The sequence below is a fragment of the Eurypyga helias genome, unplaced genomic scaffold (assembly GCF_000690775.1).
Source record: "Eurypyga helias isolate BGI_N326 unplaced genomic scaffold, ASM69077v1 scaffold28087, whole genome shotgun sequence".
Lineage (NCBI taxonomy): Eukaryota > Metazoa > Chordata > Aves > Eurypygiformes > Eurypygidae > Eurypyga > Eurypyga helias.
Window position 1 is genome coordinate 13980 of NW_010262798.1, and position 22782 is coordinate 36761.

Consider the following 22782-nt stretch of genomic DNA (forward strand, 5'->3'; position numbering starts at 1 on the left):
AGCTGTACGTTCCCAGGTCCCAGCTAAACCACTGCAGTTCGTGCATGGAGTCCTGACGCAACCTCCCTTTTGTTACAGTGTTCAGTGCCTTGTGGAGTGGGGCAGAGGACCCGAGATGTGAAATGTGTCAGCAACCTTGGAGACATTGTTGATGATGAGGAATGTAACATGAAGCTGCGGCCAAATGATATTGAGAACTGTGACATGGGTCCCTGTGCCAAGAGCTGGTTCCTTACAGGGTGGAGTGACAGGGTAAGGCTTCTCGTTGTCTTTGTGCTGCCAAATCTTTAAAACAGCCTAGGTGCATCAGAATTTAAAAAAAAAATACATCTCTGTCCAGCCATAAAAGGACTGATGTTATTTTCCGTGTTTATCCTTGATTTGTTAAACGGCCAAGGGCAAACAAAACATAACAATCCCAAGGGCATCTTGAGTTTGTGTTAGATAGAAGAATGCATAGAAAGGGCAAATGTGTGGGTACATGGCCAAACATCTGGATTTAGAATTGGCCCTGTGTCTGAACTTCCCAAAATATTGGGTGTGCTGAGATTTATTATTCTGCCTTGCTTAGCCCCGAGTCTCAAAATTCAGACTCTAAAACTTTCTACTGTTTTTTTTTAAGGGATAGAAGTTTGAGATCTGGGTTTATGTTCAAGCCATAAAATAATTATCCTATAGCTGTGAAAAGAGGGGAATAACTTAATAAACTCAAGCAAGGTTGATTGAGGCTTTTGTACTTTGTGAACATGGATGTATTTTTTTATTCCAATGAGTCAGATTCTCCAGAGGTGATTTACCTTGTTTCATGACTGGGCTCCGGGTTGTTCAGTATTGATATTTATTTGCTTTCATTAAAAGGCTGATGAACATGGTGTAAGAAAAGCCTGGTATTTTGGTCCCTCTTGTGGATGCTTGCATATCAGTTTCATCTGTAGACAAGTGAGCCTTCAGTCCAGAAAATCCTGATTGCATCTCCCTTTGACTAGTTGTTTTGGCAGGCAAATAATATAATTTATCCTTGAAGCTCTAAGATTACCTTGATAACTTCATTGATTAATTATTTAGGTCATTTTTTGGTAGTATCTCTGAAATGTAGGACAGGTACCTGGTATGTCACATAATTTGAAAAAGGCTGAACAGACTCTTGCTACAGTTCAAGGCCTGCAAAATTTTCAGCCTCCAGACAACTCCTAGATTTTGTAAAGAAAAAAAAGTATACACTAATAAATCTTTGTTGTTGTCAATTGAACTTTTTTTTTTTCCAGTTGTTGCTCACTCAACAACAGCACAGACAGAAAGTTACCAGGTAAAGTATAGGTATTAGTGCAAATGGCAAAGATTTTCCTGTAGGGGAAATGCCAGTACCCTTTTTTTGTTAAGCTTGTAGAGCTGTTCTGTGTACAGTGCCATGAAAGTTGTATTTTAGAGTAAGTGAGAAAAATGCATTCTACTCTCAAAGACGTATTTCTTGAAAAACTGGCCCAGGTACTATCAGCTAGTGCAGCTCCTCCATGTAAAGCACATGCATTCTAGTGAAGACGTCAATATTTTCCTAATTATTCTGCATTGATATTTTGTCCTCTTCAGAACTGAAAGTAGTTTTTGTAGCTGAAAGATATGACTGTAGAACGTTATCATGTTTATTTATATGTATTAAATGGCACAGAAAAGTGAAGCAGGTAATGTGGAAAATGTTGGAGTTTTTTCTTACCACAAAGGTTTTAGGGTCATAGAGTAAAGAATGGATTTTGTTACCTTCTCAGCTTATATAAGTGTACAAATTAATTTCTTCCAAATGCTTGCTACTGTCGTTGGCATTATTCACCATCACTTCTGCCAGCAGCGGGTTTGGGGTTGGATTCACAGAGAGAATGGAAGGAACAGCTTATTTCAGGAAAGAGTAGACTGAGGCTAGAATGTGCAGAATCTTCTAAGGTTTGCACATACCTTATAACTCGGATGCTCACAGTCGTTCCCTGGCAGTGATTCCAGTGGAAGTCAGTGTGATATAGGAGTAGTCAGTAGCTTTGCAAACTCAGGCCTTTGGCCACTGGCTTTCTTCTTATGCTTCTCAAGGGTTGTCTTTCAGAATCAGAAGTCTCTCTTTGTAGAGGAGTGTGTTCCTATTGAAAGACAAGAGGAAAATTCTGTCACGGAATAGAAATGGGCATTCCCAGGTGTATGGACTTCGCGTGTTAATTCCCCCAAACAATTCCTTAGAAGTACATTAAGCCAAGCCACACTTCAGCAATAAGCGTAGATCAGCGATGGACAGCCACAAGTGGTTCAGATAAACAGCCAGAAGTTCAAATGCTTAAAGGAAGCTTGTTCAAACCTCTAGAGCCCGCAAAACGGTGGTGGAAATCTCACAAGAACAGACCTTCTTTGTGAGATTTATTACATGCCTACTTCAAGTCCCAGCTGGAAATACCACAGAACAGTCTTTCCCATTGTATTTTGACATTTCAGCCGTGGCTAGAAATAAGAGGCAAAAAACTTCTAACTTTTGAGAATGTTGGAACTTTGAAATGTTTGAGTTCAAACTTGGTTACAGCCATAAGAGAAGCCTGGCCTGTACTTTTCTGAAACAGTTTTGCAAACACTTATTGTGTGGTGTTGTACATGCAGCAGGTAGAGATTTCCAGAGGCCTGTCAGAGATGGGTTTGGCATCTCTTTCAGCATTCTCTCTTTCAGCAAGGGATACAGCAAACTTCCACGTCCGGATTTATGTGATGCACAGGGCATTACAATATAGCCTTGGTTCATTAGCGAAACATCAAGAAAAAGCACAGTAACATAAAAATTATGATTGTTTTTGCTGCCCACAGATTTTCAATTTCAAGGTTTGATAACTGTGATGTATATTTGTGCAGAATTTGACAAGGATATTCCTTAACACAGGAAGAGAAAGAGATGACTCTTAAGAAAAGGATGGGATCTAATTTAGGATTGGTGGAAAGATTTTGAGTTTTCTTATTTTACTGAAACCTTGCAAAGTTTGAATTGATCCACATCCATGCTACTTGCCTTCATTTTCACTAACAGTTTCTGTGGTTCTGAATTTGAAGATCATAGCGTTAAATTTCCCTAAATGTCACTTCCGCAGTACGACATACGTGCACTTACAAACCTGCAGAGTGCACGCAGAGTTGTGTACAGCCGTTGATTCTCCTTCCCAGGGTGGGCTGTATGTAGCTTTACTCCGTAAATAGCACCTGGCTGCCTTCTTGCCATGTTCTCCTGCCTAATTTTCCCACAACATGTATTTATGTATTTTATGGCCCACCTGTTTCCCCCCATGGCATTGACCTTCTTGGATTCAGTTTCTGCACAGAATGATTCTTTATACATGTCATTAATCCCAAGTAATTAAAAAACCCCTCCATGATCCTAAAGTAACACAGTTCTTGACTTATTCTGATAAACAGGTATCAGAGTCCATTGTGTGTATGTTACACACACTTTTGGCTTGCAAAGCTTATGAGTTGTATGGCTGCCATGTGCACACTGGTGGAACACGTGGAGAAGGAAGAAAGGAAGGAAGGAAAGAAATTCATCCTTAAGAAACAAACCCCTAATTTCTGAAAAATATATATATGCTCTGGTATTTGTCTCTGAAGTAAGTCTAAACACCATATTCTGATATCCCTAAGGCTCAGTCTTGGAGAAACTGAAATTTTTACTCATTTCAAGGGGAAAGATTACAGGTTAAAAGTCTCTACCAGCAAAGTGAGAGTCATCTTCCTTTGTAGGTGCCTGTCTTTACATTTATGGCTCCATCTTGAGTATAAATAAGAGAATTAACTGAAGTTTCATGGCTTTGCTTTCTACGTGATCTTTTGACCCCTTTTGATTATAGAGGGTCTGGACAAACTTGTGTGATATTTTTATGTGCATTTGTAGAAAGATGGGTTCCTGTCTCGTAATTCTCTGAAGATGTCACACTGCGTTAAAACGGCAGAGTTCCACCGAGCTGCACTCGTTAATCAGGAGAGTGAAGCTGGTGAACCCTACTGAACTTAGCAACAGAAGTGGATTGATGGGAGCAGATGAGATTCTTGCAAACATTTCACATGACTGATTCTTTGACAGCTCTAATTGCTGGAAAGTTTACTTCTCCTGTGGGTCAGAAGCGGGAAACTGCCTTCTCCTGATTTACAGCAATGGGAGACTCACCAGTGTTTCCTTCCAGCTAACCGGAGCATTCCCCTCTTGCATTTTTGTTTATTACTCATTGCCATCTCCTCTGTTCATTTGTTTCTCATTTCATGTTTAGAGCATACTTAGAAAAGAAGCCAAAATACAAACAATTCTTAGATGTTAATGAGATTCTGAAGCCAAAATAAGATCTTGGGAAGAAAGAAAAAATGCTGCACATCAGGGAACAAAATCAAACAGATCAAGCGCATGCTCTGGATTTCACTCTTCATTAAAAAGAGTAACAGCGATGCTTCTGTAATATCTTCCATTAGAGCACTGTGGTATGCCTCATAAAAATCAACACTTGCTTCCTCACAGTCTTACATCATTGCCCAACACGTACAAGTGGATTGGTGACCGGCTAAATGTGGAACCATGGACGAACATTGTAGCCCACACTCTTCTTTCACTGTTTTTATTTAAATCTGGATAGCTCACGTGAAATCTCCTGGATTCTGTTAGAAAAAAACAAAGGAAGAGAGACCACCACGGAGCTTGTGCAGGCGTTTCATTATTTTTGATTATCAATGTTTATTTGTTTTCAGTATAAAATGAAAACAAGATAAAATACCCCTCTCCATTGATTTCATGTGGGAATCATATGGAAATAGAAGTTTTGCATTCTTTATGTATAAATACGTAACTCACTCCATGAGTTTCAATGAAACACAGAGCCAGGAGAGTTTTGAAGGAGGCAGAGAAGGCTGTTTTCTTCTCTAGAGCTGGCCTCCCATTGCCACGACTCAGCTGGTTTAGATGCACGTCGGAAGGCAGGGAGGAGCCTTGCAAGCTACGGCCCACTGTGTCCCTGCTGGGTCAGCAGGGCAGGCTCCTAGGTGACAGGGTGGGGGCAAACGAGAGTGTGGATTATCAGGCAGGTCCAGGGTCAAGCTGGAAGTGAGTCCAAGGGTGAGGGATCGAGGAGACCTGTGCCCAGGCTGGGGCTGGGTACAGGGATGTCTTTGATAAAGCTTAGACAGGGACTGACAGACCAGGAGACCCTGGGCCCTGGGCAGGGGGGTTTGGTGAGGCTGGTCAGGGCCAGGAAGGCATATTGGTGCACTCAGGGCCTGAGAAGTCCTTACAGCTCTTAAGGCAAGTGATATTTATTACATTAGCCAGAGCAGTGAAGAGGTCTGTTCCCTAATGTTACTTACTTCAGAAAGCATTAGTAATATGCAGGTACCAACAGTGTTTGGAGCTACACGTAAGGGAAGTAAAAGTGCATATGTAGAAGCAATCATGATCCAGCTAAGTGTCCAAAAATTCTTAGACCATATTTCAAAACTTTTGTTACCATGGATCTGCTAGACTAAATACAGGGTCGTTTGACTTCTGATCCAGCACCTACTGTGTGCATAGATGCACTCCAAAGGGAAATAACTGAAATCCAGATATCAGAAAGTGTTTTGGCACTACATAAGGATATTTTTTAAGAAATCAGGGCTGCTCTCAATGGTTTTATGTCCTTTGAAAATATGTCCCGAGTCTTGGAACTGTGGCAGAAGCAAGCTTCTGAAATACAATTCTTAGTTTATTACTGGGAAAACAAAGGTTACATAATCCTTCTAAAATCCCTTCTGAAAGGGATTTTCTCAGAGTAGGTCAAATAATACTGAGGAGTTTCATAAATGTATTTCAAACACAGATCTTAATTTTTATTTTTTGTAGTAGTATAACGTCAGGAGATGTGATTCCTAAAGTTTACTGTCTTGTGGGGAATAATTGAAATTATGAAGGTTAAAGTGTGGTAGGCAGAAATCCTGCACAAATGGGGATGTTTTACTGGAACTCAACTGGAGGTAATTTAAAAATTTAATTAAGGCTAGCAATGGTGCTGAGACCTGGCTGAAAGGACTCTTGAGTTCTGGTAGATTTGCTGCTGCCTCTTTCTTATGGTCTGTTGTGCCTGTTGAGGGTAATGAGTAGGGCTGGCACCTTAGTGAAAGGGAACTGGCACTGTTAAAGTGGTTTTTTTTGCTCCACCATGCTCTGTGTCTGTGACAAAAAAATGCAGGCTTCCACTTGCAGTTTTCCAAGTTTTGAGGAACTACCTTTATTTTCCTGGACTGCTGTTAGAGTTGTTTTCTGACTACTATTAGAGCACTGGATGGGGGGGTGGGTATTTTTAGTTTTTAATGGGAATGGAAACCTTCTGAAACTGAACTCATGAGGGAAGGACCTCAGGAAGAGAAGAAATGGCAGACCTCTTAAAACTAGGGAGGGTGTTCCACAGACTAAAGTTTCTGAGGAATTTCTGCCAATTAAAACAAGACAGTGAAACGAAATATCTTTAATAATAGGACCAGAACAGAGAAGTTGCAGCTTGTGAAAGTTCCTCATGTCATACAGTGTTAGGTTATGGCAGTTACTGTGTATTAATGCAGCAAATCAATGGCGCCAAGTGGAAAGTAGTGGGTGTGTCAGTTGTGAAAACCAAAGGGAAAGGATTCACTAGCCAAACGCTCCCTACTCCCGGCCTTGGGCTTTGGAAATCATGGCTTTCACATGGAAGATTTTTACTGAAAGGAAGAAAAAAACCTATGAAAAGCCAAATACTTAACGCAGAAACATTCAGGTTTAAGTTTGCTTTGTAAATCCTTTGAGGGTAGTTAATCTGTAGTAAAATCTTGCAGCAGAGGGTGGGACAACCCTATACCTTCCCATTTGGTATTTCCTTTGTTATTTGATATATAAGCCTAGTTCATGCATAATCATTTAAAACACAAGGCTATGGAGATTTTCTGGATGACTTTATAGACTGAACTTGTTTCCAGCCCTGGTTTGCACAGCAGAAAAGCAAATTAGATTGTCAAATGAAAATTACTTAGAAATGAGAAAAGTATTTGCAGAGTGTGTGCAGAGTTCTCGGTGCATAATGTAATTGAACATACTTGCCGAGGATAAAATATGAACAGCCACAAAATGTGTTTCTCTACAGTGGGTTTGAAGGGTAGCCATTTTACATAGCAGTTGGCTGTTTGAAATGGGTTGAGTTTAGTTTTAGTTTACATAAACAGGAAAATGTTCACTAGTAGCACAATTTACATCATTCTTGTATTTTCAAGATTTTGCCAGCTTACTTTGAAAAGATCTCCTTAGCCATTAAATCTGTTTTGCTGAGGAGGTAAGTAATACTTATTTTACGTATCTGTGTGAAAGTGGAAAATTTTGTTGTATACCACCAACAAAAAAGGTTCATTATGCTACTTATAGGCATAATTTAAGAGAAGCTTAATTACTCAGTCTTGCAGATGGAGGAAGAAACCATTCCAAACTATGAGCAATTTTTTTCCTATTCCTGTGGAGTACATAAGCATCTCTTTAAATACTGATTTTCTCGTTGTTCCAAAGTTGTATTTTGTTTGTTAAAAAAATGACGTGCAAATTTGAATTACTTTCTTAGTTTCCTAGGGATTCCATTTCAGTAAAGCTTTGCCCTTCTGTTTGAACATCTTGTGAAAGAAACCAACTTGCTGACAGGAAAGATGTTTTTCTGTACTGTATCTGTGGAGTAAATATATCATGAGTACACGTTTCACACAAACACTGGTACACTTCAGTGTGAGCGAGTGCGAGTAGTTTGCAAGCAGTTGTACATTCAGTCACTCGTCTCTCTTGAGAAGATCAATGAACGTATTGGTTATTAACCTTCTCACTAATAGTGGTGCTATCGTGGCCTCTGTAGTTGAAATACTGGGTGTGAACCCGTACGTTATCAAATACTTTTAGATTTTTCTGCTTTACCGCACTCTCATACTCTATCAACTCGTCATATGGAAAAGTTCCGGGATGCGCTATATAGTCATTTTACCACCAATGCCCCAACCCGCAGAGTCTTCCGAGCCTCATCCCTTTAGCCGGTGTAAGTTCACCTGGCTGCCAGCTTGAGTGGGCAGCAGAGATACTCACAGAACAGTTCGAAGGCTGAAATGCAACTGCTGTCTGAAAAGCTGCTTACTGACATTATCCCTTCTCAGATCGGTTAATTGGTATGCAAAAAGGTGAAAGAAATGAAAACTGAAAGAATTTACAGACAGGAAGAAGGAAGGAAAAGTGAGAAAGGTAATAAAGAGCTACAAAATGCAGACTTCTTCTTTAAATTTCTTTCATTTGTGACTGTAAAGGACAGGTACTACTTGTAGTGTATTCAAAAGTACTAAAACATAACGATTCTCTACAGCTGAATTGCAAGTAAAAATAATCAGCTTGGCATAGATTCATTTATTTTTCATGATTGTTGCTTCTCCTCATTTCACCGTGCAGTCTGGAGGACGGAGTAGTGAATGTGTTCTGCCTTTTGCTCCCCAGTGTTCTGCAGAATGTGGTGAGGGAGTCCGTACGCGTTCCGTGGTTTGCATGACGAACCATGTCAGCAGTCTGCCTCTGGAAGGCTGTGGCAATAACAGACCCTCTGAAACAATGTCCTGTAACAATGGACCCTGTGCTGGTAAAGTGGAGTGGTTTGCTGGGGGCTGGACACAGGTGAGCTCTAGCTAACATGTATTTGTTTTCTGTGGGTATTTTAATTTAAAAAATGTATTTTTGTGCAATAAAGGTAAGGTATTTCTGCATCTCTGTGGAATATTTGGATTTTTTTTTGTAATATATGTGCAGATGTTAAATACTATTCAGCACCCACTGTTTATTTACTTAGATGAAAATAAGATTTTGTCCTCCTCTTCTTCTGTACCTTCTTTTTTATTTCTCATCTACTGACCCAGTATAAAACAAAAGATAACAAAGCTGCTTCGTGTATTCAGGTGAATGCTAGAGCCACAGATTTGCACCTTTTAAAGTAGAGCCCTTGTGATCATGCATACCTGCAGGGAGATATATGTATCTCTGTGTATGGAATTTCCAAAAGATAACTAAGTCAAAGAACAGTGGCTAAACCCAAAACTTACCTTCAGTATTGTTGTGCTGAAATTTGTGATAATAGGTGAAAAGAACAAAATTTGGTTAGTGGCCTGTATTCTGATGCTCTTCCCTCAAGGTGAACTCTTCCCTTGATCCACATCTCAAAGTTGCTAAATAAACATTTCTGCTGTCAGGATCAAAGGCATTTCAGAAGCTGTCAGCTGGTGCCCAGGCATTTCTGTCCCTTTGTGTAGACCCTCATATGGCCTAGAGAGCCTCCGAACTGCCAGTGCCAGCACCTCACCGAGTTGCTATGGAAAAGTCTCTTTGCTGTGCATTTCAGATTCCAAGATCCTTCCAGGTGATAAAGAGCTGGAAATTAAACTGGTACACTGGAGATTACAGGGCTGCTAGTATGCTAATAAGTGACAATTATTTGTATGGTGTAAGAGTAATAACAAATTCAGATTTCAAACATACTAATAACAGATAAATCTGGGCCTTGTTCCATACACCACTCCATGCAGGTGAATAGGAACTTTGTAGCTATCCTTTCTACCACAGAGAGATGCGTTCAGTAAGATCATCCTAACTCTCCCCGTTAAGTTCTGAGTGAGAAAGCTTCTGGATTTTACAAAGTCCTGTTCTGTTAAGCTGACCCACCGTCTTTCTTTGCATGAAATCGAATTGTTTGATGCACGGTCTTTGCTGTATGTTATCTGGAAGAGGTGTGTGTCAACAGGTATTCTACCAGCCCAATCCTGACTCCTAAATACCAAAATGAAAGGAGACCGTCAGTAGACCGGAGCAGGAGGGAGCATTGGTGAATGACCTTCCCAAAGATGCTCCGCTAGAGCTAAGGCTGAAAGTTAAGATACTGTCTTTTGGAGGAACCATTAAAAGAGAGCATTGACAGAGATATTCAGTGTTAAAGAAAGTGCAGTTACATTATATCCTGTAGAATTCATCTGGGGGGCATTCATCGCAAGGTTCTTCATTTAGCCAAAGATTTCTGTGGGTATCTGATAAAGGGATATAAATTCCACCCAAAATATAAACAAAATCCCCACTTTTGATACCATTTAATTGGTTCAAGCTAGAAAAAGCACTTGAAAATCATAGTCATTTGTGCAACATAGAAACCAGTATGTTGCTGGAATCATCTTCTAAAAACCTCTTTACAAGTGCCAGGAACAGTATTGTGTGTGTATTTAACCTTTAAATGAGCAGTAAGAGTCCATGTGAGTCAAATTTGCTTTTCAGAACTGGAACCAACACTGCATCACATAGATACTTGCAAACATGAAAAGAACACCCTGGCAGATCAAGGCATTTTCTAGAAACCACACAGAATGTGGGGATTTGTAAAGCTGCAAAACTGTGCTCTAACCTTATAACCTTCTAAAGTTCAGTGCAGAGCATACAATCCTGCTTCAGCAAGAAGCAGTGACACTGTTTATGGAGAAAGTAAGTTATGCTTCTCTTTTTATTAGAAAAATAAATGCCAGTTTCTTTTTGTAGCTACAGGTAAAAACTACACTTTTAAATTTTTTCCAAAGGCACGCTTACAGTCATATTCATAAAAGTAATTAGAAATGTGGTTTGAGTCTGTGGTACCATGTGGAATAAAAATCCACAGAACTACAGTTTTAACCACAGTAACCATTCTAAGATTAAAAATTAAGAATGTAATACCTGACATCATAGTCAGTAGTCACTCGATGAATTAAGTCATTACTATATCCTTCAGCATTTTTCTATCCTGGTTTGTAACTGGGACTGCTGGCTACTATGTTCGTACTGCATACAAATAATAATAATAACCCAAGGTTAATCTAGGCTACTGTTCTGCTTCTGAGAAAAAAACCCTACCACAGGAACTTAAGGAATACTTTACCCTTTTCCCTTCTCTTCAAGTCATACATATGCCAGTGATGGAAGGAAAGATACAGTTAAGTTCATTTTACTGAGGAAAGAACATATAAAAGTAAGGAAATGGTTTTTGGATGTTAGTGTCTGGGTGTGTGTCCAAGAATAGGGAATAAGCAAAACTTCACAAATTTTCCTGTTTGAATATTAATTTAAAATGCAAGCATATGTGTGCAGATTTGTGTGTGTTGTTTTATTTTAGAAACAAATAACATGGAGAAACATGCTACTTTGGAAACAAGTTGAAGGACATAACTAGAATAACAAATCCCACCATTTTTTTTGATCTGTGATACAGTGCTCTACTGAATGTGGCAGTGGAACTCAACAGAGAGAAGTCATTTGTGTTAGGAAAACTGAAGGTAATTTTGATGTTTTGAACCCCTATGAATGTTCATATTTGGAAAAACCTCCCAGCCAGCAATCCTGCTACCTCAAACCCTGTGGATCTAAGTGGTTTCATACAGAATGGAGCACAGTAAGTCTATATCTTTTCTGTATCCAGTTTTGTTTGATACATCTTTTTCCATGTATATTGAAAGGAAACACACTTGCATAAAACCTCTTCCCTCTTAGCAAAGTTAGGAAGTATCTTGACCAGAAGGAGACACAGCATAGTTGTCTTCTCATCACTGATCTCTTCTTCCAATCATCTTTTTTTATAAAGTTGGTTTGCCCCTTAATGAGGCGATGTAGTGCACTAAGAAGTTCTTTTCAGTCCTCTAGTTTCATTAAAATTACAGAGCATTTAATAAAGAATGAGGGAAGTGTTCAGTTTTTAAAGTCAGTTTTACTGTAATATTTTACTGTAGAAGGGCTTGGGGGTACTGGTGGATGAAAAGCTGGACATGAGCCAGCAGTGTGCGCTGGCAGCCCAGAAAGCCAACCGTATCCTGGGCTGTATCAGGGGAAGTGTGGCCAGCAGGTCAAGGGAGGTGATGCTCCTCCTCTACTCTGCTCTTGTGAGACCCTACCTGGAGTTCTGTGAGGGTTCTCTGGGGCCCTCAGCATCAGAAGGGTATAGACCACTTGGAGCGAGTCCAGAGGAGGCCACGAAGATGCTCAGAGGGCTGGAGCGCCTCTGCTATGGGGACAGGCTGAGAGAGTTGAGCTTGTTCAGCCTGGAGAAGAGAAGGCTCCGGGGAGACCTTATAGCCCCTTCCAGTACCCGAAGGGGCTACAAGGAAGCTGGGGGGGGCTTTTTACAAGGGCCTGTAGTGACAGGACAAGGGGTAATGGGTTTAAATTGAAAGTGGGGAGGTTTAGATTAGATATCAGGAAGAAGTTCTTCCTGGAGAGGATGGGGAGGCACTGGGACAGGTTGCCCAGAGATGTTGTGGATGCCCCATCCCTGGAAGTGTTCCAGACCAGGCTGGATGAGGCTTGGAGCACCCTGGTCTAGTGGAGGATGTCCCTGGCCATGGCAGGGGGGTTGGAACTGGGTGATCTTTAAGGTCTCTTCCAACCCAAACCATTCCATGATTCTCCTGTAAACTCTTCACTGTAGTACTTAGAACTTTACTGGGGGAAGACTTACCATAGAGCTTCCTGTGTCTTCAGTTTCCCCTGGAAGTGTACCAGCTACATTCACCAGTGCCACAAAGTGCTTTGGCTTCGTGTATCTTTCCATCACTTCCTATACTTGACAAAACTTACTAGATTTTTACCAAAAAATCACCATTTTTCTCCTAAATGAAATCCAGAAAGTCCGTTTTCATCTTAGAAGGAACAATGGTGTGAAAACTACTCAGATGACATCATATCTAATGCAGTAACTTACACACTTCTTTGAGCCTTGAGTCAAATTCAGAATGGCAGCTCTGAAATGTGGAAGCACTTCATATGCCTTTAGTTTGAGTTCCCTTAGTCAGGAACCTTTGGAAATACTTCATCTACATGACTGAAAGAGAGAAATTATTTTGGTTTTCACTTTTACTACAAGCTCAATTATTTGACTGGCCTTCTGGCAGCACTAGAAAGCAGAAAACAAGGTAGAATGGTTTTAACAAAATAAATCAGCTGAAGGGAATCTTGATTTTACTTCCTTAATTGCAGGTCTAAATGTTTATTTGAAAACAATATCCAAGTTAGGTTCATAAGAAAGCTAAGTAGATTGAATTATGTTCTTTGATACTGCTGGAAATTCTTCGGATTCTTTACTGAGCTGCTAGTTTAGATTAAACAACTTCCCCTTAGCAAACCCATTAGCAAGCCCATTTTCAAATGTGAACCGGCAGGTGTGTAGCCACAAGAGATGGTCTGCATCCATCGAAAGCAGCAGATAGATTCCTTCTAAAAGTGCAAACGCATGCTCTGTTTGGCAGGCACAGAAGAAACAAAGTGCTAAGGCTCAGAATCTGAAAGGTATTTAGAAAAATACCCTGTTACTGTTTAAGTGCCTACTTCCTAAGCAGTGGTGTCTAACCATCATTAAAGGTTTAAGCCTGCATGACCGTGATCACTGGAGGAACAAATATGTGTGCTAGCTGAGGTTTTACAACATCATGTTCTAGGTGTTTTCCAATTCTCCTTGGTATGGTTACCATTATCAACAGAGTAGATGGTATTTCGTACTGTTAGACCTGAAGAGAAAGGATTATGGGGTTAGCTGTGAGCAGAATAGCTGGCTCAAAGCCCCTGTACTTGGTTTTGAAACTGTCCAGTTCGTATCTTCAGCAGACTTTTGCTGTGGCCTAGGGTAGAAAGGCCCCCCAGTCATGGAGGTTAACTGGCTGGCTAAAGCAGAATGCTGGGGTTTGTGTATATAGTGTCTTGTATGTAACATCTAAATTCTGCCTTCGTTCCATTTTAAGTGCTTAAGACCTCTACAAACCTGAAGTTCTTAGTATTGGATGTGGGGTAATTACAATGCTCTATGCAGGCATTTAACAAGAGCAATTACATTAAAAAAACCTCAAGTGTTCTGTTACTCAGAAGACAGGGCTATGTCTTTCCTAAAGTGGGGAAAGGTTGTACTTAAAGATGAAAGAGAAATTTAAGAATATATTATTGAGAATTTTAGTTAGTTTGCTGCAATATCTGATTTTATGATAGTAATAACCTATTTTTGTAACATTAGGAAAAGAAATAATTATGCCAACAAAGTCAGAAAGAAAACATTCTTAGTGGTTTAGGGCTGTTAAGGTTTTAATCATTATAAATGACCCAGGTTTAATCAAGTTTGTGAGCATTTAGGTCAAAATGGACAGAGAGCCAAATCTCAAAGACCCCACTCAGGCGAAATTCTTGAAGTCAACAGGGGATTTGCTTCAGTATGAGCAGAAATGTGTAATAATTGGCTTTAAAAATACCGTGACAAGCAAGTACAAAAGTCTCTGGCTTCATAACAATTTTGGAAGGAGCACAGAAATGTTTTCTTTAGAAATTCAAAGAAACCTATAATTCTTAGTAAAATTATTGTACTGCAAGAAGAGAAAAATAATTGAGCACCAGGAAAAAGGCAATTAAAATCATTCCTGATTGTATATAAATAGAGGCAAAAGGGCAGTGCGGTCAGGTAGTCAAGTTCAGAGCAGGAAGTTCTTACAGTAAGAAATGTGAACATTGTGGAAAGAGTAGATTTGGGAGGTAAGCAGAGAAGAACAAAACTAATTAGAGAAGCAAGAAGCCAGCTAATAAATCCAGAAAAGGAAGTCCTCTAGCAAGCTTTCAGTTGCGTAGTGTGTACCACATTTGCTTTCCAAAAACTGTTATTGAACCTTTAATGAAACTGCACTGTATGTTAAGGACTTCATAGTTAGAAAACAAGGAACAACAGAAGTGGTGACGTTGGTAAAAGGCTGCAGCGAGACCTGGTTCTGGCTTCCAGGTTCCTATTCTTTCCTTTATTAACACATCTCATATGGTCTTCATGAACTTCAGCTTTTGTGTTTCAGTGTTCCAAATCCTGTGAAGGAGGATTTCGGGTTCGAGAGGTACGATGCCTATCGGATGACATGGCAGCCAGTACTCAGTGTGACCCACAGTTAAAACCTGAAGAAAAAGAACCATGTAACACACAGGATTGTATCCCTGAAATAGGTAAGGAAGAGTAAGCTTCTGTTCTAACTACGGAACTCCATCTAGTGGAGAAAATACTTAATAATCTCGCAGAGGTTTTAGAGTGTATTTTTTTAATCAAGTTTGGGGTTTTATTTTTACACAAAACACAGCTATCTTCTATGGTGTAAAAGGAGAGTATAATTCCAATTAAAAACGTTTTCCTTGTAACATGTTAAAAAAACAGCTTACTTATAAAGTTGCTGAGACGTCAGAAATCTGCTTCTGTGAAAATGGTACATACAGGGTGTTTTTATGCAGTCTCCTTGCATTCTCAAATGTTTCTATTGGCAGAGTCTTTAAAACAAAAGAAGGATCATGTATGGTATACTGTATTTGGTGACAGGCTCTGTAAGAATCAGTAACATTAAGCTAAGACATTAAGGGCAATTAAGCAATTTTATATATACCTACACATAAATTGCTGTTGGGATTAGTCATTCATCTCATACAGATTTGATTTTAATAGTAATAAGAATGACTAGGGAAAGGAAGATGCAATTATTTAGTAACAGCTTTAACTCTTATGTTCTACAACAACTTTTACCCAAGAATATTCTTCAACCAAATTTAAGATGACTATATAAAAAACCTGGTATACCAATATTATTTTAAAACCTACATATTGTATTTCTGCTGTTATTTATTTAAAACAGGTTTGTACAGTACTGCTCATCTTTACATCTGCTATTAGTGGTTTGTCATACAGTCTTTTTCTTAACATTTCAGTTTCTGTGATCACATACATAACCATAAGAAAATCTTAGTTGTCCTTTTAAAAGTATTTCTAACCCTGTTGGTTGTAAGGGAAAACTTGAAAATGTGAACAGAGCAAATCCTAGCTTTGGGGAGGGCTGCAGGGACACTGTTAAGAACACCAGCTTTTGTCTTTTTTTAAGCCATTTGTAATATTGTAAGGAGGGAAATGGCTTACTGTATTCCAGAATTTAGATTTGTCAGTACTTGAAAGTAATATTTGCAGGTGCTGGTCACAAGAGGTAGGTACCTGTGAATCTAAAAATGAAGTGGACAGGTACTAAGAGAATAATACTAGAGACTTTCCTATCACCTTTATCAAGTCTATAAAGACAAATTTTGTGTTTCAAAAAACCAGCAACAAAACCCCCAAAGCCCCCACAACAGTAAAATGGGGATAGGTACATTTCTTTCACAGCTTTATGTATGTTTATGGTATACATAGAAAATCTAGCATGATCTAACTTACTTGCAGAGGTAGCCTATTTTAACCTGACAATGTTTACATACAGGTCCGAGGGGGTTTTACGTGGTAAAAAGAAAGGGAATAGGTCATTTGTTGCTCTAATACTGTTTTCTTCTGTTTCTTCTCTCTTTTTTTCTCCACAGATGAGAACTGCAAAGATAAATACTACAATTGCAATGTGGTGGTTCAGGCCCGGCTCTGTGTCTACACCTATTACAAAACAGCCTGTTGTGCATCCTGTACACGCGTGGCAAACAGACAATCAGGGTTTCTAGGACGCAGATAACAAATACTCTTCTACTGAAAGCAGCAGTGTCAGTCTTTGGAAGGAGCTTGAACAGTGTTACTGTTTTGACTACAACAGGTTTTAGCTTCTTAGAGATGTTTTTTATATTGCTGAGTGCATCAGGACTATGGTTAAATCTCACACCCTTTCAGTTACAGTTATTGTGCAGTTATCTTTTTTAAATGTTTGTTGTAAAACCATGATCTTTTTAAAGCAATAGATTTTAATGATACTATTCTTTGCACCTGCTCATCAGATAATTATTTAAAGAACATACCATCCTTAGTATTGTGAAGTTAATGAAAACTGAATCAATCACAGGAAATTACTGGAGATATTTGACCAGTATGGATGCAGCTGCTAAGTGCTTACTCTCACTTGGTATTTTGGACTGCCTTAAATTAGATGACTAAATCAATGAAACATGCACATGAGAAACTGCTTCACAAAGAACCAGACCCTTGAAGACCCACTTATCATCAGTTTCTTAGCACTCTAACCTCTCTTTTTAATTACTTCAATCCATTCATAATAAATTAGAATCACTGTTAAGCTTTCTCAGTTGTACTTTTAACTAACTTCCCGTCCTCAGGCAGCAAATTATATATACACTTGACTGCCAAAAAGTGCCTTTATATTTAATTCATACATGCTTGAAGTTACACTTTTCTAATTTTGTATGGATTTTAAAATACATTACCTACCGGAGTGCCACTAGTGTCTAGCCCTTTCAGTCTTGTCAGTGAGACAGGCTTACCAGAAAGGTGAGGAGCCTTGGCTGTTATGGAACGTGATTGTTTCCACTGGCAAGGTCTCTTTCCTGTAGGGCAGTTGGTTCAGTGAACTGGTGTCTTGCCTTATGTCTTGTCTCTGCACTATTGCTTAACAACTACCGTACCAAAGTACTCCGTCCAGGCCTAGTCTGGATATGTCACCAGGTTATGAAACAACCACCAAAGGGTGCAGGCCTCTCTGCTTTATATTAGTCTGTTACAGGCTGTTACTGTGTGTGTGTAGTAGCTGGGTGTCTGTAAAAAGGAGATCTTAGCATTTGATGCTGTTGGGGTTTTGATCAGTCGTTACAACATACTTAGGGTTTTTTAGTCAATGTTTCATCCCGCAGATCTATTCATATTGCTCCTTTTCTACTACTCAAGAATGGCTCCAGACTTAGAGCTGAATTTAGGTGGTGATTTTTCATTTCTGCAATTACAGTACTCAGCCTTGGGACTTGCTAAAAGCAAATAGAATGTGCTGTGCAGTGCAGCTGAAAGGTTTTGCATTATCTGCACATTCTCTAGCCTGTACTTGAGAGGTCTTTCAAATGTGTAAATAAGGCTGAGAGGAAAAAAATAAACACCTCTGCTTATTCAGCTGCTTATTGCAGCATACGGCTTGTAAATTAGTGATACCCGACTGTGCATCTTTTTCTAAGGTGCCTGTGGTCCGGGTTGAGAAACCATTTTAATAATTATGTTGTCACTCACAGTGATGTCACTCACAGTGATATCACTCCCAGTGATGGCACTCCCAAACCAATAGTGCCATTGACTGTTTCTGTAAACCTTGATTTGGGCTTTTTCACTGTAATTAATGGATATAAATCCGTTAGAAACAGAAATGCTAATTAGAAAACTTTTCACTTCAGTTCATGAATCTTCCACAGTCCTCTTACCTTGTATTATGAACATTTATCCATGAAAATAACCCACAGATTTGTGACCATATCATATTCCTTAGATTCTTGACCAAAGAATGATATGGAGAAAGTGCAACCTAAACAACTCTGGCATCCAGTATTTGTAAATACACCTTTTAGTCTCATTGCAGCAAATCTTGACATACAGTATATAATTTTTGCTGTTGTCTCTCTTGTCCCAAGGAAGTGTATCCTGTCAGCTTGAGGGAAATACCTGTTCCATAAAAAGGCTTTCTGAAAACCACAAGGCGAATGAAATGCAGAGAGGTAATCAGGTTTGCACTCGGTTCATAGAAAATAATCTGCTTGCACACACTTTTGGCTTTGAGACAGTCAGCGACTCAGCACATCGACAGGCGAGCCTGCTCTTTTATAAGCATGTTACTTTGTTCTGGAATATGTGGCCATTGGGTTATTTTACAGAGATCATCTTGTAGGCTCCATTAAGCTGCCACTAACATCAACAGACTTCCTGGGAGCTAACTGTCAAAGCTTATATACATACACGTAGCAATATCACCCTGTATGATGCCTGAGGTATACAGCTATGTGCCTTGAATGCAGGGAGTTATGGTTATACAAATTGTACTCTTTTGTTTTTTTTAGTAAAGGGACAGTTTTCAGGTGTACCAGATAAAGCAAAAAAAGATTGTTTCACCTAATTAAACATCTAATGATAAGGCAACTGCCAGAATGTTGCTGAACTTAATAATTTATCATCTCATGTGTCAGCATAATCAAAATATAATGAACCCTTCTTTTCAGCACTTTAATGTACTGATGTTATGTACACGAAGTAAGTGCTACGTTAAGATTTTGCCATCACACAAAGTGCACTTTTGAAATGGTGACCATAGCAAGTGTTTGTTCCAAGAGCAGTGCACCGGTTTAGGATGGTGCCTGCAGAGGGCTTGATTTTACTATCACTGTAAATCAGAGATGGCCTTAATGAATGCAGTAGACTTAGAGCAGGTGTAAAACCTCTGTAAGTAAGAAATGATGCAGGCTTCTGAGTGTGAATGCTTTAATTTCTTTTTCTGATATTTTAACATCAGTCAAAATCTTACAGGATGGTGGGAAAAAATGCTTCCTTGCCTTAAAGATTTTCACCTTACACATTCCAGTAAGGCCAGAGTAGGTGTAGGAAGACTGCTGTAGGTTGTTGATTTAAAAAGTCTAAGCAGTCTACCTCCTTATAGGGGTAACATCTGCATACAGCGTTCATGTCTTGCAGACATGTGGATGGCCAAAATCGGCTCCATCCAGAGCAGGCTCTGTGTCTCAAAGCACTTTCCTTCTGGAGTTGAGGACTGCTGGAGTAGTTGTTTACCAGGTTATCAAGGGTCCAGCAGGGTTTGCTAGCTCATGTGCAACATCAGATCCAAGCAGATGTAGGTGGAAGGGCTTGTCTATGGCATTGGTATGCCAAGTTTGAGAGCACTTACTAGCAGTGCTGAATTCGTGGGGTTCTCCCTTCCTCTCACGAGCTGAGAAGACTGGAGATGATGGCGTGGAAGCATGAGGGTGGCTTCTGTGGGAATGACCACAGAAGGGCTCTGGATTAGAGAAGGGCTTGTTAGAGAATGACACCAGGGCTCTGGATTAGAGAAGGGCTTGTCAGCAAGCAGTTGAGTGCAGGGCAGTGCAGGAGACAGGGCTGCTCTTGCAAGCCTGCTAGCCTTGAAGTCCAGCTGGAGTGTATGCTCCCTGACTCGATGCAGGACTACCTCACTATCCCTGCACAGGGAACTAGTGTCTTCCTCATTGCACGTATAATCCATTTTCTTTTTTTTCCCCAATCCTTTAGTAAATGGAGAACTTTCTGTATGAATAAAGTGGTGTTTAATGTTGTTGGTTAGATCCCACTTTTATGACAATAAGGTGCAGTTCCGAGTTTGGTCCTTTCAAACAGGAAAAACCAAATGTGTTACAGAGCGTATTAAGTTAATGACATGTTAATACAAAGATGTATTTTAGGTTACTTGTTCACAGGCTTGGTAAAAGCAGTCAGTCCAGTGCTGACTCAAGTGAGTACGTGAAGCTCGTAGAACAGAAGACACGTGGGGCAGCAGTATTGCCCGGACCTCGCTACTTGCTTTGCTTATGTCCAAGTCCTAGAAGGTACCAGTGGTCACCACTGAGAGAGGAAGGAGGTACGTGCTGGAAACAGCTGTGTCTAGTAAAGGGGAGGTTGTGCCTTCCTGAAGGAAATACTTTGCTTTTGCTCTTTATAACCTATACCACTGTAAGCAGTAAAATGTGCTTTGCAGAGCTTTGCTTTTCTTCATCCTCATCCTGACCTGTCTCCCTTTAACACTCACAAGTGTTCTCCTCCCCCTCTTAGCTCACCTCCATCCCTTTGTCCTTTGGACAATAATATGCAATTTTGCCAGAATCACTGAAAGTCCTGAACTGGCCGTTTGGTTCGTGTCTGTAATTGGAACACAAAACATGAAATTTTGAATGCTGAAAGTAAAATTCCTTTATTCCTAAGCTCACAGAATATGTTTGTGGGGGGTGCATTAGCTGTTGTTTAGAAAGTGGGGTAAAATAATTATTTCTATATCAGAAATGAACAATCATCCACTAAGCATTTTCAGTATATTTTAAAGCAAGCTTGTTATCATCATAATGTCTCAGTGGGTGAAATTCAGCCCAGTGAAAGGGAGAAAATTCCATTTAAGAGAACTCACCCCAGACCTGAACTCAGCTCTTTGCTTCTCAGCATTTGGCAACCAGAATTTCTTAAGAATGTGAGTTCCCAATCTCCTATATCCCCATTTACTACAGTGGGTTATAGATAACTACCACTGTATCTGTAGAGGAGGGGAGCCTAGATTTGAGAACTCAGTGCCCTTCCAGCGACAGGGCTGTCCTTGCTGTCTGCTCTGAACTGTTTAGTGTGTGCTGTGTTTGGGTCTCTCGGGACCAGTGGCCTTGGCAGGGTTGGGTACGTACAAGCTTGTGAAGTCCCATTGTAGTCACTCAGGATCTACATAGAGGATCAGGAAGGACTGAAGACAAAAGAAACCCTAACTTTTTTAATATGTATAAAATTGTCTACTTGACCCTCATAATTGATTTTGGCAGAAGGATATACTTTATTATAACTTATTTTGTTGTTATTTGTAAATACAAGATGTCTATGGGAAATATGTAATTCTGAGCTGTGTCTATGGAACAAGCCACTGCACCAAAATATTTCAAATATTTAGAATAGGCAGATTTTTTATTAAAAGGGACATAATATGTATTTATTTACATATACCATTCAAATTTTGTCCAGCTCTTTCATTATACTAACCCAGCTTTTTAGGGAATTATATAGCACAGGTATTACATATATATTTTTGTATATATGTCATACTGTAAATCCATAATACAATTTTCTAAACTTTCTGATTAGCCAGTTCCTTGAGTGAATTAAAGGGGGAGAGTATAGGCAAATTGCTTTCTGACTCGTTCAGGAATATGTATCCGTGGCAATGCACCTGAACCAGAACTGTACAGCATCCTTCTCATATTGTACACATTTTCTCTGATGAAAAAATGTTAACTATTTTTGTTTATGACTAATTTATTTTTTATTATTGTGGAAAATAAAGTCATTCAAGATGAAGTTATGTGACATGGTTTATTTCTTATTCGTTCTTCCAGAGTTTTTCGAGAAGGAGGTACGAGTATGGACACGGGTATAACACACTAAGGGAATACTTACTGAAATGTAGGAGCGGGCAGAACATAACCACGTTGCGAAAGGCTGCATAACCTGTGTTACAGCCGTACGGAAGCGACAGCCACATCCCGATAGACTGCCCCGACGATACCGGTGTGTGTTAGAGGGGAAAGGCAGCAGTTCCCTGGGCGTCGGTCAGGGCCCGTTTGTCTCCCACGCCCGTTTGCTCCTGGTGTATTCTCGACTTCATTGTCCATTGGCAGGACAAGGCTCTGTCACTTCCCCATGTAGGCCCAGCGGAGGAGGTGGTTTGTGTTGCCAGGCAGCGGGGTATAAACCCCCCGGCGCAGCAGTGCCTGCTGTCCCTGGGCGGAGGTGGCACGCTGAGGCGGGACCTTGCAAGCCTTCGTGGTTTCCAGTTGGCACTTGGTGGAGGTGGGCAGTGTTACAGCAGCTGGCTGTGCTCGGACCCTGAGACGGGCTCTTGCACCGCAGAGCAAGTGCTCTGGGCGCGGAGGGAGCGTGCAGTCTCGGCGGAATTTCTGCTGGTAGCTGAGGGAGGATCACACTGCCTTTCCCCACTCTGGCAGAACCAGACCAGCAGTGCGGGCAGTTCGTTTGGAATTTCATTGTGATCGCGCTGTAAATCAGCGACATTCCAGGGGAGAAAAGCACTACCTGCCCCTCGCGGGAGGGACGTTAAGTGCCTTTTCACCGCTGCGCAAACTGCAGTCACACAGCAGCGGGAGGGGCGGGATTTTGACTTCCCGTGTTATGCCACCGCCCGTGCCCACGTGGCTACGGTAAAGGTCAAGCACGCGTCACGTGGCCGCGGGCGCCTCGCGCCGGC

At 40.3% G+C, this 22782-nt stretch overlaps 1 protein-coding gene across 1 annotated transcript in view; it reads left to right on the plus strand.

The window, feature by feature from the left end:
• Nucleotides 1-16813, plus strand: part of THSD4 (thrombospondin, type I, domain containing 4) — a gene marked incomplete at its 5' end in the record, with an annotated part of 27556 nt that extends 10743 nt beyond the window's left edge. The window contains 5 exons of the mRNA XM_010155854.1: nt 79-252; nt 8513-8686; nt 11289-11468; nt 14887-15031; nt 16415-16813. Coding sequence (XP_010154156.1) covers nt 79-252; nt 8513-8686; nt 11289-11468; nt 14887-15031; nt 16415-16557 — 816 coding nt within the window. The remainder of the gene's footprint in view (nt 1-78; nt 253-8512; nt 8687-11288; nt 11469-14886; nt 15032-16414) is intronic.
• Nucleotides 16814-22782: the final 5969 nt, after the last annotated feature.